We start from the raw sequence: 16,769 nt of genomic DNA, 5'->3' as shown, positions 1-16,769 counted from the left end.
TTCAAGTTTGGTTTCATCATTCTGCTCTGTACCTCATGTCTCTCTCTGGAGTCCCCTTTCTGCCTCTTTGTTTAAGCTACAGATCACACATGCAATATCCCTTACAGGCTGGACCCCACTTAGAGAATATTCTTTCAAAACTGGCACTCCTGGCCTCATAGAACTCCTTAATAGACCCCTTCTGATTAACTGGTGCGGAAAGAGCTTTCACATTTTACCTCCTGGTGGAACAAGAAAACAAAATCATATGGCAGGTGAGATGGGGGTTAGGAAAGGACCTCAGAGAGTAGAAACAGATGATGTCACATAATTTTAGCCAATACACAGTGGTTTCCATTAAATACTGAATAGATATTATTTGTCTCAGATTATAAAAGTTCTAGGAAAAAAAAGTTATTTACCAAGCAGAAGGGGTGTCTCTCCTTTGTCATTCTTGGTGTTTGGCCACACTCCTTTCTCTAGTAAAGTTCTTACATTTTCCACCAGACCAGCTTTGACTGCCAAAGTCAAAGGTGTTTCTCCATCAGAGGTCTTGAACTCCCAGAGTGTCTTATAAGATGCTGAGATATGAAAGCATGTGGAAAATTAAAAGTCTTTACTTAAAGGATGTCATATAGAACAGAAATGATGCAATATCATCTACAGTAGATTGGACAAAGTCAATTGACGAAAAAGAGAAGACTAAAAAGAGAAATGATTAAAGTCTAGCAAATGATGGTGAGTAGAAATAGATGAGCATGGGCTTGCCAATCAAGTTGACAGCTAGCAAAACCAACATCTGTGTTTCAAGGTGTTTTTTACAAAAAAGATAATGGGTTGTGACTTCTCACTTCTTAATGAATTATAAACAACTTCCCTAATCCTTTGTATTATTATTTAAATTGAACTTGAAATTGTTTTTTGTCAAATGAAGACTGTGCCTGTGGGAATGAGAAGTATTTGAATCAATGATTTATCCTATCAGAATATGTTAGAAAAGAAATGCCATGCTTAACATCATCTTCTATATCTGTCTGACTATCTATCTGTCTGTTTGTCTATTTTTAACTTTTTGTAGCTGGCTGACTAGCTGGATAGTTAATTATCCAGTAGCTATCATTATCTCTTACAACAGCACTAGGAAGCCACATTGAAGGTTGAAAAGAAGGGCATTCTCAAAGTGTTTTATAAGATGGGGGGATGTGAAAAACAATTAGAACGTAGAAATTATTAATAATATTTAAACTTGGGTAAATATACCACAACCGTTATTCATGTTTGCATGATGAAAAAATTAATGTAATATAAGGACAAATAATGTAAGTATTACTTGTACAAAATAAATACTCTTTTGGAAACTATTAACTCAGTTCAAGATGAGCATTTACAACCGACTTTGAAAAGCAAAATATTTTATATTTAAATCAATTAATTAATGGTGTATATAAACTTTTAGGTGATAATCACACCTTCCCACCAAACTGGGTCATATTTTTAGAAAGATATAAAGGGTAAACCATGAACTCCACAAAATAGGCTAATTTTGTACTCAGTTTAAAGCATGAGTACTATATTTTCCAAATTGCAAATCACCTTTTATTCTACTTTATCTTTTTGCTTATTATGTTCATTGGGAATACTCCAGAACATCTGCATTTGGGCTGCAGTTTGGTTAAGGGCAGTCTACATTTTCTTACCATCCAAGACAACTTCAAGTATCTGCTGAACGGGTTGAACAACAGCTTCATGCAATGGAAACCATCCTTTTTCATCAGCTTCATCCAAAGCATGTTTATATTTCACATACTCCTGGAGTTCAAGAATGTGACCTAAAATGAACACACAAGCTGATAACAAATCTCTCAGACAGGTGGAATCTCCAGTCCATTTTACTATAGGTGATAAATCCATTTACCTTGCTGTATGGCCTCCACAAGCTTTCTGTTCTGATCGCTTAGTGGTACAAATCTACCAGGGAAAGAAATACAAGCCATATTTGTATTCATGGTATACTCCAAGGAACCAAAACATTTATTTAGTTTTTACACATATGTTTAATAATCTGGATCTTCAAGAAATGCACACAACTGATGTTATCTACTTAAAAAATGTAAATGTCTAAAAGTCAGGTACAGAGTGTGTTTATGATACACTGAACCTATGAACATTAGGGAAGATGGAAAAGTAGAAGGTTAAAACATTGTCTCTGAAATTAATTGTAGGCAATGAAAAGGGGGTAAATAACTGGAGTCAGAGGCAGAAGAGCTGCTTTCAGATGTTGTGATTTTGTGATCCTGAGGCCAGCAGCCTCTCTGGATGGTGGTTCCTGCATCAGTAAAATGAGATTATATAGGAAGATCTCTAAGGTTTCTCCCAACTTTAAAAATTCTATGCTCAATAAAGGTTTCTTGCTTTGAATTTAATAATGGCTAATTAATGGTTGTTTATTTGGGAGCATATGCTGTATATTGCATGTTAGTCTTTAATCAACTGTGAAAACTAGTGAAAAATAGGCTGAGCATTTACTGAACAAATTCCAATCACTGGCCCCGGGAGGTCATTGTCAACTCCCATGGAAATTCTCTAATGTGTGTTTATTCAAAGGTGACTAGGTACTGAATAACAAATTGATTTAACTCTATTAAAGCAGAAACATCCACTGGTATTCCAGGGTTGTGAATGCCTTCCTGGGAGATAAGGGAAGAATGAAAGAGACCAGAAATATAAACATTAACATGTCTGTTTTTTAAAAGCTCAAAAGCCATCATTTTATAGCACTGAATCTTTTCAAAAGCACTACTAATTTCAGAATACAGGATTCTAAATACTATAATAGAATTTAAAGGTAAATTAAAGTTTAGTTTTGTCAGAAGTATAATGTGTTCGCTAAAACAAAAATCTACTTTGGCAGTTTTAGCTGTTATAACTCTTGCCAACACAAAACACCAATTTCATGTATAATTTGTTAATTGCTGTCACTTTAACAGTAGATAATTAAATAAGTTCTGGTTTATATATCACTTTGCCATATATTATAAAAGCCTTCAACTCTTTCCCCACTCATTAAGCTTATAGGCAGGTTAGTTAGCATTATTTTTCATATTTTAAAGGTGCAAAATGGAATATGTTACTTATAAAGGTTGCCTGAGTCAGTAGCACAACAGATTCTGTATACGTATCTATACATTAGTCATATAAACAGTGTTTACAATTTCATTCACATTATTTACTGTCCTTTTTGATTCGATATGAATTGAGGAAATAGGCAATCCTATACAATCAAATTGAACTGGGAATTCCCTATCTAGGTAGTCTCATACTTCACAGGAGATGGGAATTTGTAGAATCAGATGGCTAAACCTGTGTACCGCAGTTCTTGTAAAGGTATTGGATTTCCTGACACAAATAAAAGGTAGAGGGGTCTGGAAACATCATTCATTTTATCTTACAAAAAATGAAAGCCATGAAGTTTAGTTGAGGACCATCAATTTGAATGTTACCTTTCAGGATAAAACACAGTCTTGCTGGCTTCAATAGATTCTTGAATACTGAGCTGAACATCATAACTTGTAAGATGATCTTCCTCAGGGTCATCATTAGCATCCATGACGGGATATAATTTTGAAACAGGCAATTTCTTATTATCAGCAAAAGCCACAGAACAGCATATAGAGTCAACATGAAACAGGCAAAATGAAAAATACATTCACCTTTCCTCATTAAAAAGATACACGTGTAGTTAACATTTATATTATATATGTATAAAATGCCCATTCTAACCTTTGAAACCTTTGATTACCTGCCCTTTAAGTGTCTGCATTTTCTGATTTTCAACTTTCTTTTGAGTAATGATTACAGCTGGGCTTAGAATGACTTTTTCTACATTTCTGACTTACAGTAATTTGGCCCATCATTTCCTCAAGACATTGCTCTACATAACACATTAGAAGTTTAAAACTCTGAGAAGACAGATGAAGGAATAAAGAACAATTAGCCTTTCTCTTTGCTGTTTTGTTGCTAAATCATGTCCAATTCTTTTTGGATCCCATGGACTGCAGGCCACCAGGCTTCTCTGTCCCTGGGATTTCCCTGGAGGAATACTGGGGTGGCTCGCCATTTCCTTCTCCAGGGGATCTTCCCAACCCAAGGATTGAAACTGTGTCTCCTGGCATTGGCAGGTGGATTCTTTACCACTGAGCCACTTGGGAAGTCCTTCACATTCTTTACTTTTTCTTTATTCTCTATCTACTGTGTATGCTTTTTCACTGATTTAGTTATTTCTACTCCCAAAGTGGTTTGAGTTGACTGCCTTGAATTGCAGTTATTTCTGTATTTGCATTCAACTCCTTCTACCAAAATCTACACTCTTTGAGGTGAGGGGTTCTATGTGACTCACCTCTGCATCATCTACAACTCTAGAAGATGCTTAGCATAAGAAAGCGTCCCAGGGAACATCTGTTGAATTAAAGTTGAGAGAACGGAACGTCACAAACATAGTGACCTAGCTCTGCCCTCGGGAAGTTGGATGGTGTACATGGAGAAGACACAAAGGTAACTTTAAATAGAAGGCACTGACAACTTTCAGGACTGTTCTTCTGGAGAAAACACTGTCTAGTCTCACAATGAAGTGAACAGCTTTCAGAAGTTTAGAACTTTAATAAAGGAGAGGATTAATCTGATAAAAAATGGCCTTATGCACTTGAAGAACTTCCTTGCTGACCAGATGGGTTTGATAGATCATGTGGCTTTCTGGATGCTCCCAGAAATCCACATTTATGGACTTGGGCTACTGTGTTCCTGGCTGTAGAAAGATCCTTTCTCTCACCTTGGCAGAAGGACATCCCTAATGCAGTTAGGGATGCTGAAGTGTTAATGTAAGGGAGTGGTAAGGACCTGCTTTATCCAGTGAGGTTTAAATGTGGGAACTGGCAAACAAGAAGCTGAACTAAAACTGACTTCTCACTTTTGAAGGAACAGTCAAAACAGAAACACTTATGAACTGACTTATGTCATTCATTGATGGGTGTTTCAGTTCTCCCTAATACATGTTTCAACCAAATCAGAGCCACCACCAATGGGAGTGCAGGTTGCACGTTGCGCAAGTGCTCCTGGCTGATAAAATCCAGCCAAACCTCCCCCACATGAGCTGGGCCCGCTGGCAGGCCGCTATGCACACCCCAAGGAAGCAGCGTTTTTCTTCATTTGCACCAAAGGGCTTATAGCCTGTGGGATTCCTGAAGTCAGTCGAGCATTTTTTAACACCAGGAAGTTAAACAAAAAGAGGCCAAGTTATTTAGTATTTTAGATAAAAAATGAGGAGAAACAGACATGACATCTTTTACCATCTAGTCTTCAATCTTTCCCAAAGTGGAAGGACCTCAGGATTTAGTTACTCTCCTTCAGAAAGAATAGGGACACCAAACCCATGATATTCATGAAATTTTATGCAGCTACTATTTGGGTCACATTTTCTTTTGCCTTGTTTTACAGGGAAAGTTCTAAGGTCTGACTGGGTCTCAGCAACATTTGAACAGTTAAAATTTGGGTGATGAAGTTAGAGGTATGGCATCGCCTGTTGCCTTTCTCACTAGTGTCACGTGGTGATGGGGGGGTATCGCACGGCTCTGGGACTAGTAATAGGATACAGAGCCTTTTGCCTATTTAAATCCCCAGCTTAACGCTAAACCTGCTTGAAATTTGGGCTTCCGGTACGTGAGATATCACAGACTCCTTACAGCAACGGTTCCCAAACTTTTTGGCACCAGGGACCGGTTTCGTGGAAGAAAATTTTTTCATAGACTAGGGCTGGGGAGATGATTTTGGGATGATTCAAGTGCATAATATTTATTGTGCACTTTATTTCTGTTATTATTACATCAGCTCCACCTCAGATCATCAGGCATTAGATCCAGGAGGTTGGGGATCCCTGCTTTAGAGAACTGAGTTGCTCTGTGAAAAGTTCTTTTAAATGTCTTTTAACTACCACCAAGAAAGAAATTATCTAAAACTCTTTTAACTGTTTTGTGGGCTTTCTTGGTGGCTCAGATGATAAAAAATCCACCTGCAATGCAGAAGACTCAGGTTAGATCCCCGAGTTAGGAAGATCCCCTAGAGAAGGGAATAGCAACCCACTCCAATATTCTTGCCTAGAGAATTCCATAGTCAGAGGAGCCTGGCATGCTACAGTCCATGGGGTCGCAAAGAGTTACAACTGAGCAACTAACACACAAAAACAACTGCTTGGTATCCCTAACAACAGTGGGATCTCAATGGAGAGAAAACTCTTACTGCTACGTGGAGCAACCCCCATCTAAAACAAGCTGTCGCCAACCTTTTCCTGAAGGCTTTGGATGAAGTGAAGACCCATGTGCAGGTGCAGTAAGGCGTCAGGCAGACAGTCAAAGGACCATCAGTGGAACGGAACCAGAGACATCAAGATGCAGAGGAGGGCAGGAGGAGAGATATCTGTCTACTGCCAAGCTTTGTTTAAAACTATTTAAATAAAGCACCAGCTAGCAGTCTGAGAAAGGGCCAAATATTTGACATCCTCTAAGACCTATTCATGAGAGTCCCTCTTCTCCATCTAAATAATTAATTGACTTTTTCTAGATAACAGTTTGTCAACCTTGTTCTGGAAAAGCCCATTAGTGAAATTTAATTATTCTTGAAGTAGCTGATATATGAAATAGCTGGGACAATCCTAATGGAAAGTTAGCCTTTTCACTTCAGGCACTGGTTAATCTTGCTTTGGCCACCTGATGCAAAGAGCTGACTCACTGGAAAAGATCCTGATGCTGGGAAAGATTGAAGGCAGGAGGAGAAGGAGACAACAGAAGATAAGATGGTTGGATGGCAACACCGACTTGATGGACATGAGTTTGAGCAAGCTCCGGGAGATGGTGAAGAAAAGACTGAACAAGACAAATCTTGCTTAGTCAGGAACATGTGTGATGAAAGCAATGGATTCTCTCTCCAGAGGGATGTATGTCACTCAAAAATTTGCATACAATTGTAGGGCATTTATGGGGTTCTCTGAAGCCCATTCTTGTGTCCCAGTTAAACAACTACTAAATTAAGGGTTTCCAAATGCGTTATTCAGAGACCAGGAATTATTAGTTTACTTTCAGAATGGACTGAATGAAATCCTAGATCTAGATAGTGGGAAAATGGAAAGTTTGGTGATCATGTACATTTTAGAATAACTTTGGTAATCATAAAAATAGTGGTTATAATAATAGTCATAAGTTATTGAGGGCTTGCTTTGTTTCCAGCACATGTAAAGCACTCTGCCTATGCTGCCTTGCTTTAAATCCTCCAGTTCTACTTTCTAGGTATTAGAGACTCATCGTGCATAAGTGGAAACTTAGATTTTCTGAGGTTAAGAGACCCACCCATTGTCACAGCGCTGATAAGTAGAGTCTGGACAGGGAATGGTACCTCATTTTAACGCCTTTCCAGAGCTGCAGGAAAAAAAACCCACAGTCTGTTGTCCTTAAAAGAAAGCACTCTGATCTTGTCAGCCAGCTCTTGATGACAATAACTTCCAAAAATAAAACATAGCTTCCAGGGACACTTGAATCTTTATCACTGACTCTGTGCAATAAGGTTCTGTGTTGCTTAGGGGGGATGTGGTGTCCTAAACTTGCTTTCACTCTGTATTCTTTTCTTGGAGTCTAAACATTACTGTCTAAAAAATTGGATCAACATTCCATTTGGTGCCTGCCTGAAGTGGCCAGGGGGTTGGGACAATGTTACAGGATATGAGGCAGAGGTGAATATGGGTATATGATGCCTCTTGGCATTGAATTCTCTAAACCACCCTCAATCCACGATCCAGGCTTCTCCTCTACTGTTTATAAGCCTGTGAGGCCCCTCAGACCTTCCCCTGAAACATGGGAGCCCCCAGAACATGGGCTTAAGGTTCTCCTTTTACTGGAACCAGAGCCAATACAACTTTGTCCCCTGTGAACTGTCTGGTTGGCTTCTTTCCAATTACATTAAGTCTTCACACCTCTCACTCACATGCTCTGTCTGAGGCATAAAAATCATCTCTGTGGGTCCTAAACAGGGCTGGCCTTAAGAGTTCCCAGAGTGGACAGGTGCTTCCATGATGCAAGGAAGGACTCTGTGTCCATAAATATCAGCCTGCCCCAGCACCTGTCACATCAGTGCAATTCTCTTACATCAGTGAGCAGTTCTGTCCTTTGTGGCTTATTGTTCCATCTTCCGGTTCCCCCTTTTAAAATGCCAGTAGCACCATACTGGCCCCCAGCGTAGAACCAGGATCTCCTGGAATAGTTGCTGAGGGTTGAGTGGGGTGGGGAAGATGGTAAACGATCTAATACTGAATCTTGGTGGCTTCCCTGATGGCTTAGACAGTAAAGAAAATCTGCCTGAAAGCAGGAGACCTGAGTTCGATTCCTGGGTCTGGAAGATCTCTTAGAGAAGGGAATGGCAAGCTACTCCAGTATTCTTGCCTGGAGTGTTCCATGGACAGAGGAGCCTGGCAGGCTGCCGTTCATGGGGTCGCAAAAAGTTGGACACAACTAAGCAACCAACACTTTCGCTTTCACTAAGACTGAATCTAGTGGGAGGTAACAGGAGGGGATAAGAAAAGGGCAGTACAGTAAAATTTGGTTTTCTTTATGCAGGGCTAGCCCAATTCCAAATGCTCTGAGGTTCTGCTGTTTGAAACAGGGGCACGGGGACGGGGCAGGGGAACAGTGCTGATGCTCTGAGGACATTTTCTTTTACCTTGAAACTGCTATGGTCCCAGAAAAAATCATCTGCTGGAGATTCCAGAGAGAATCATCAGGATTCGTCCTACGAGAAGAGTAGCTTTAGTTAAAAGGCATTTTCACATTTTGGTTTTGTGAAGATTTCACAGCTAGTGTATGCAAAACAATACTCGTTTTCATTTTTCTGCACTTTGACCATTCACTTGCAAGTAGTCCTGAAGACATATAGAAATAAAAATAAATAAAATGTTGCAGCAGTTTTGTTTTTTATTTGGTGGCTATACACTCAGAATCCTGTAGTACAAAGTAGCAAATCAGCTTCACTAGGCTCATTTCAGCAACAGAGTCAACCAGTCCCCAAGAGATTTCAGGAGGAGGTAAAACTGTCAGAATTGGTTTCCAACACATGAACACAAGTTACTTCTATCTACAAGTAACAAGTCAAAGTCATTCCCTCTTCATGATATTTGTCTTTTCTATTAGAGAGAAATCCTATGGATGACAAGGAGACCTAGACCAGTCCAAACAGCATCTTTCTTAATAGCACAGCTAGCTCTGATAAAACACGCACACACACACACACACACACACACACACACACACACACCCCTTAGTCCAGATGATGAATGTTACTTTTATGTTGCCTTAAAATGTCTTCAGGGCTTCCCTGGTGGTTCAGTGGTAAAGAATATGCCAGCCATGCTGGGTGGGCTATAGTCCGTGGGGTTGCCAAAGAGTCAGAAGCAACTCTGTGACTGAACAACAAGAAAATACCTTCAACACTTTGGAAATGATATAAAAAGCCAAAATAGATATATTTTTTTCTAGACAGTAAGTATGATATCTAGTATGTAATTAAGAATTCACTATGTATTTGCTGAATGAATAAAAAATTGAATGATCAAATACACACTCTTAAAATTAGCAAAAGGATAGATTAAGCTATCCTTTTTTTCCCTCCATGTCACACACATGTTTTTGCCAAGTGCACTTCCAATTTCAGGACTGCACTAACTTAGGCTTAATTTCCAGGTAAATACACTATGATAAAGCCTGTCATACTAGTTTTCTTTATCTCTAGTTCCATATTACAACACAAGACATTTTTACTCTGTAATATTGATTTCCAAGGCCATTTCAATTGTGACAGATGAAGGAAGATGGCATACTACCTTTTGAAAGTGATGTAGAGTAGAAGGGAGCTTTAGGTTTACAATTATGTGGATTTCCAGAGGAATACAAACAGAGAATGAATAAGAATGGAGCAGGCGTGGCCTGTGAAGAGGCAACTTATTCATAGATGTGCCCTTATCACAAGCTGGCATGATAACCTGATCCTTTTAAAGACTTACCCTTTTTTCTGTAATTCTAAATCTAAGAATCTATCTTACAGAGATTCAGAGATGTGGAAAAAGATTTGTATGTGAAAATGTTCATCTCAGGCATAGTTGAACTTCCAAATCATTAGAAACAATATAAAATGTTCAACAAGAGGGAATTTGTAGAAGATATTATTGTGCAGTCAAGCTGTGGAAAACTATACAGCTATTAACATTCATATCCTTGAAGAATCCTTAATACTATAGATTAAGTATCATATAAGAGAATGAGGTTCATGTAATCAGATATGACCTGACACTCTGAGGGAACTAAGATTGACTTTACTGAGCTAGATCTTATAAAGTCTTCCAGAAAACAGGCCTGGTATCTGGTTCACAGGCTGAACTTTACAGGTGGTAAGATAGGTTGCTTCCTGGCAGGCCAGACTTTGTGAGGTCGAGAAGAGAGAAAATTGCCCCCATTGATAGTAAAGCAGAGAAGGAGGATCCATGAGTGCGGGAGATCTGGGTTTGATCCCTGGGTTGGGAAGATGCCCTGGAGGAGGGAAAGGCTACCCACTCCAGTATTCTGGCCTAGAGAGTTCCATGGACTGTATAGTCCATGAGGTTGCAAAGAGTCAGCCACAACTGAGCTACTCTCACTTCACTTAATCTTCATAGAGAAGAAGGAGCAGAAATCTGATCCATTTACGTGAGTCATCCAAGCAAAGTTTTCATCACCTAACTTATTGTGCCATCTGCATGAGACCAAATTTATTTTGCACTAATCAGTGAGCAGCAGCTCCTGGGGATGGTGAAGCCAGTTACAGATTACAAAATAGCTGCACTTTATTTGCACAATTTTATTATACAATTGAGGTGTAGGGTGAGTAAAAAACTTCTGATTATATGAATTAGCCACAATAATAAAAATAATATCTTTAGACCTTAATAAAAAATGTACATATATATGTATATATGTACTTATACATATATAAAAACATATACTGTTATTGTTGTTTAGTCAATAACTTGTGTCTGATTCTTTGCAACCCCATGGACTACAGCCTGCCAGGTTCCTCTGTCCATGGGATTTCCCAGACAAGAATAATGGAGTGGGTTGTCATTTCTTCCTTCAGGGGATCTTTCTGACCCAGGGATTGAACCTGCGTCTTCCTCATTGTAGGCAGATTCTTGACCACTGAGCCACCAGGGAAGCCCAAATACATATATACATACACATATATTCTCTCTCTAAAAATATTTGTTCTTGAAAGGTTTCACTGAATCGGGCAGAAGTTCCTGTTTGCGTCCATGCTTGCTCGGATGCTCAGTCATGTCAGATTCTTTGTGACTTCAGGGACTGTGGTCTGTTTAGTCTCATCAAATCCTTTTTCATTCAAAACTCAAACAATAATGAGTCATTGCATTTCTTCATATGTTATTTTGAAATCATATACAGACTGTTGATTTCTTTCTGCTGGAGACAGTAGTTGAACCCACCCTCCTGGCTTAGCTGCCTTACTAGCTGTGTCTGACATGTTGCAAGTAGTCAAGAAACATTACCTGTTACCTGTTATTATTCTGTGACTGAAGCCCTCTGGAACAAGGAAGTAGAATTCTAAGGATTGTCTGGTGGTTTGAGCTCTAATCCTTATCTTAAACAGGTTCTCTGGCATACTCATTATTTTATTTCCGGGGCTTCCCTGATGGCTTAGATGGTAAAGCGTCTGCTTGCAATGCAGGAGACTTGGGTTTGATAGCTGGGTAGGGAAGATCCCCTGGAGAAGGAAATGGCAACTCACTCCAGTATTCTTGCCTGGAAAACCCTATCAGGCTCCGAGGAGCCTGATGGGTTACAGTCCATGAGGTCGCAAAGAGTCAGACATGACTAAGCAACTTCACTTTCTTCTTTCCTTCTTTTCTCTAGAATCACCAGACTTCAGAGCTGAAGACCATTAGGTAAGTCCCACTTGTAAATTCCACTTACAGATGCTGTCTAGAAATTGTCCAGCCTCAGCTTGAAAAGCAAAGTAGCAGGCAGATTACTATACTCCACACAACCCTTCATCTTTGGCCAGCTTTAACAATTAGAAAATATATTGAACTTGAATCCATCTCCTCAAATCAGTATTCTATACTCCTAGTTCTACTCTTCAGAGTCACGCTGAGAAAATATTTGTCCTCTGCCACACGAGAGCCCTCAGGAAGGCTGTCAGGTCCCCACCGAGCCTTCTCCGCCCAGGCCTGGACAACTGTTCCTCCTGTCAACAGTTTACCCCCCTCCACCATGATGACTGCTTTCCTGTAAACACACTCGTTTATCCATCTCCTCCTAAAAGCAGCTCTGGACCATGGACTCTGAAGGCAACACAACAGCTACAGTCAAACCAACACAACATTAAGCAACTGTGACCACCTCCCTTTTGCTGGACACTGAAGAGGTGTTAGTTTAACCCAAGTTCAGATGGATTTGGGGCTCTCATGTTACAGACCTGATTTGGATTCCTGTTGCCCTAAATTCTACATGTCATTTTTTCCATCCTCATTATTGCTGCACAATTCTGTACTGGACTCTTTATTTAGTCCTAATCCATTTACTTCTTTCTTTTGGATTTGACCTTTATTTCAATCAGCTAAAAGAAAATGCATTTTCTATCCTCCAAGTATTATTGTTCTATTTGCAAGTCTTCTGTGTCTACCTGCTCCATTAATAATGATAAATGTTAACAGAAACTGGCATAGGACAGAGACCTTCAGGTTGACGTTGATCTATTATTTAGCACCCTTCAAGAAAGGCTGTTTATCCATTTACAAATCCTCCCAAAGACACCACATCCAGTATTAATGTCTCCTTTTTGATAACAAGACCGTCATCAAGAGATGCTGTCAAATATCTTGTTGAAATACAAATACGTAGTATCTGCTATGTTCTCTTTCTCCACTGAGACAAAAAAGCAAATGGGGAACACTGACTCACCAGTTCTCAATAATTATTATTAAGTTTTCTTAGGAATTTCAGACCATCCTATTTGTTCATTCAAAAATATTCAATATCTGCTATATTTCAGGTACACTGCTAGACACCAGACAATAGGATCCATGCCCTAAGGAGTTTGCTGCCTTTAAATAATGCATTCTCCCCAGAAATAACACCAATATCTGCCCTTCCTTCAAAGGTTTAGCAGAGAGACAAGCATGCAGCAGGTCCTCAATAAATATTTGTTTTATCAAATTTAATAATTATTATAAGTAACATCTATTAAGTGCCTACCTGTGACATGCATTACGCTAAGTATGCTAAACAGATTATGTCATATAATATCTATGACACATTTTCCTTTTTTCAGATTTTCCATTTTACAGATGAGGAAACTGAGGCACACAATGGTTTGGTAATTTGTCCAAGCCTGAATATCTACTGAGTGATAGAGATGCAGATATGAACCGAGGCATTTGACATTGGAGGTCACACAGCTTGACTCTTGTACTGTAACTGATGACTCAGCTACTCAGAATTAATACCAAAGGATCTTATTCTATAATTCAAATATTCATAAGCCTCAGAAAAAATTTTCTAATGAGTTTAAGCAAGCAACTAGCAAACTACCAAACAACTCTAGTAAAACTATAAATATTTTAGGTATATTTTCATTTCAAAACAAGGTATTCCCATTAAAAACAACAAAGTATAGAATTATGATATCTTATGACAATTGTACAAAGTTCTCAGCAAAAAGCATGTTTAAAAAAGTGTTCTCTGTGCACACTACTGCTGTTTCCTAGGAACCATTTTATTTTAGATGTAGAATGTTCCTTAGAAATTATCTGTTCACTGAAGAACCAGAAGAGTGATGGTCTCAGGTACGTTCTAAGGACTTTCCAGCCTCCAGACTCTATGACTGAACTTCCAGAAGTGAATTTACAATTTTACTGAGTTCCTTTGTTTTCCATCTGACTAAAAAGAATTTAAAGGAATTTTTTATCTGAATATAAATTAAATTTTTAAAATTTAATTCATTTTTTGTTGTAAGTGATTTTAAAAAGCCTTGAGAGAAATTTAATTATTCACAAAAATCATTTAATTCTTTCTCAGAAACTAAAGCGAGCAAAGACATTCCACAGTGTATATATTGATACTTAGAAGCATATTCATTCTTGATCTGCTTTACTTATGATACTATTTTTTATTAAGCTTAATAATTATGCAATTGAGTTAACATTCTGTAAACAAACAAAACAACCCTGGCTTTATTCTATAATTAAAAAGGCCATTGACAAGCAAACCAACAGGTGATCAATCAGAAAGAAGGTAATGAGAAGTGATCACAATACGTTTCCATCTCTTCAAAATATTCCTAATACTAAACTACTGAAGCTAGTTGATGAGGTACAGATCAAATATTTCATAATCTCACCTTTTGGAATGATCGTCTTGTCATTCTTATCCAGGGCCTTGCCTCCCTAAATCGGAGGAAGTACCCTGGAGCCAATGTGTTCCTCTGTGTATCTAAAATTAAGTACCCAGTTGGTGGCTAAATTAAGCTCTGACCTTGTACAACTGAAACATGAGCAATTCCTGGCACACAGTGAAGTGTTACCCACCACTTCTCTGGACCCTCATCACAAGAAGCACACAGCCACAGAGGTAAAATAAGATTATCCAGATCCTCATTGGTTCAAAGAGCTCTCATGAAAACAAACAATCTGCCAACCCAACAAAGCAAAATCAGTTAAGTAAAATTTTAACATATTTTAAAATCAGTGGTTCAAGAAACAAACCCGTGACTCTCTGTGTTTGCAGACTCCAGTCCACTTTTAGTCAATTTTAACACACATTATTTCTCGTTCTTCATCTTTCAGACTCAAGTCAAATCTCATTAAATACAAACTTCTCGTTGTAGGAATCTCCTGGCTTTGATTTGATTTGCATTTCAAAGCTGCCAGTCTGATACACAGATGGGGGTATGATATGCAATGACATCTAATCTGATCAAGACTTTTAATGTCCAGTTATAAAACATATAAAGTGAGCAGCAGAGGTAAAGCAAGCAGAAAATTATTTTAATTGGCAAGAGTTGTTTGTTTTCTATTAAAAAAGTTGAGGGTCTCACTGATTTTCTAAATAAAATAATCTGCCTGAAGTTTGTTTTGACATGGGTATCCTTGGATTAACTCGGTCACTGTCAGCATTAACAAAGCCATCTGGCTTCTGTCCCCACCACTCCACTAGAACAACTCGTCTCAAGGGTCTCATTGACCTGCTAGTGTCTAAGGCTGACGGACACTTTTTTGTTTCTTATTTTTCAGGCCCTCTATTGGACTTACTGCTCTTACTCCCTCCCTTTTTTCCTGGAACTCTCTACTCCCTAGGCTTCGGGGAGTACTATATGCATTAGTTTTTCTTTGTATCTCTCTGATTTTTCTTTGTGTCACTGTACTTAGTGTTAAGGAATAAACACTTACTTTTGGACTAAGTAATGGACTGTAGTGGATTTATTAGGTTAATTTCAAAATGTGGAAAAACATAAATGTGAAATCAGAGGTTCTACCTTCTCTTTGTGATAAAAAAAAAAAAAAAAAAGGTTATATTTCTGGCAGCCGTGGAACAAATCCCAAGAAATATTTTGTATTTATGCCATTATTACCATGTCTTGAAATAATCCAGGTTGAAGGCTAGAATACTGTGTATGTTTTATAATTATTAATCTGATTTGAAATTTTTCAAAGAAGCATTTTTGTAAAAAGCAAGAAGCATTTTGAAACTCTGCTTTTTATCGAGCTTTTCTTAACTTATAATTAAAAATTTATATGAAGGTTAAGAAAAATCTATACTCAACATTTAAAAATGTGATTTGGCACATTTCAGAGACATTTCTGCTGTTATATGAATAAATCTATGCCCATTTAATGCATTTATATAATGATTACTGTGGATCTAGATATGTTGCACAATATCAAAAATAATGCTTAATATAACAGAACAAAAAAGACAAATAGTGTATCATGAAATGAAATGAAACTATGCTACTGATGACACAGATCTATGACCAAGTCTTGCCTTGCCACTTACTCTGTCACCTTACATTTGCTATTTCAAAGCTCCGAGATTCAGTTTATTAATCTGTAATATGGGGGTAATAGTAATCAAAACCATAATAATAAAAAATAATAAGACAATGACCTTGGCATTCACCATTTTTATGAGATTTATTCCTCAAGTAGCTAATCATCTATACACACACAGTAAAACAGGCTTTGAGTAATTCAAGTATTTAGAAAATGAGCTTTTCACAATGGTAATAATCACTTCCACATTTGCTTGTTTTGGAAACTGACTTTTCCTGCTGGTTTTCTCAAATGGAAACAAAGCGAATTGGGTTTTTTGAACCATGCACCCCTGTTTTGTAGATTAGGGTGAGTTTCAGTGAGGGGTATGATCAGGCAGTGAAGGGCTACTGAATATTATCATTGTTCTGAGAAGGTACATACAATGATACCAACATCCAAATACGTGTCCCTTCTATCTATATATAGCAAGAAATGCATGTCCTGTGTCAAGATGCTAATTTCAGCAGCTGACACCAGGAGGCTTAGGTGGAAATGGTTGTAACACATTGTTAAAGGGACTGTCCCTGGAACCACTCCTTTTTATTTGGGGGACAGGAGGTTCGGGCAGCACTGCATGATGAACTCCCAAGGAGTGATGTGGCTTCCTGGCCTTCATGTTTAA

General features: G+C 38.3%; 1 protein-coding gene and 1 long non-coding RNA gene across 4 annotated transcripts in view; one reads left to right on the top strand and one right to left on the bottom strand.

Moving 5' to 3' along the window:
- Nucleotides 1-16,769, top strand: part of LOC136171112 (uncharacterized) — a 1,397,893-nt gene that overhangs the window by 1,222,055 nt on the left and 159,069 nt on the right. The window lies entirely within an intron of this gene.
- ASB15 (ankyrin repeat and SOCS box containing 15) overlaps nucleotides 1-16,769 on the bottom strand; it is a 58,949-nt gene that overhangs the window by 21,443 nt on the left and 20,737 nt on the right. The window contains exons 1-6 of one of the 2 annotated variants that reach the window (XM_065939810.1): nucleotides 14,455-14,511; nucleotides 8,734-8,802; nucleotides 3,480-3,616; nucleotides 1,895-1,947; nucleotides 1,677-1,808; nucleotides 402-560 (exon numbers count right to left, since the gene is read on the bottom strand). In XM_065939810.1, the coding sequence (XP_065795882.1) occupies nucleotides 402-560; nucleotides 1,677-1,808; nucleotides 1,895-1,947; nucleotides 3,480-3,586 (451 nt within the window). In that variant the 5' untranslated portion in view covers nucleotides 3,587-3,616; nucleotides 8,734-8,802; nucleotides 14,455-14,511. Of the gene's footprint in view, nucleotides 1-401; nucleotides 561-1,676; nucleotides 1,809-1,894; nucleotides 1,948-3,479; nucleotides 3,617-8,733; nucleotides 8,803-14,454; nucleotides 14,512-16,769 lie in introns of those variants that run through there. The other variant, XM_065939809.1, reaches the window with a different exon arrangement.

This window comes from Muntiacus reevesi, chromosome 6 (genome assembly GCF_963930625.1).
Source record: "Muntiacus reevesi chromosome 6, mMunRee1.1, whole genome shotgun sequence".
Taxonomy (NCBI): Eukaryota; Metazoa; Chordata; class Mammalia; order Artiodactyla; family Cervidae; genus Muntiacus; species Muntiacus reevesi.
Note: the sequence above shows the minus strand (reverse complement) of the source record. Positions and strands in the feature narration are given on the sequence as shown.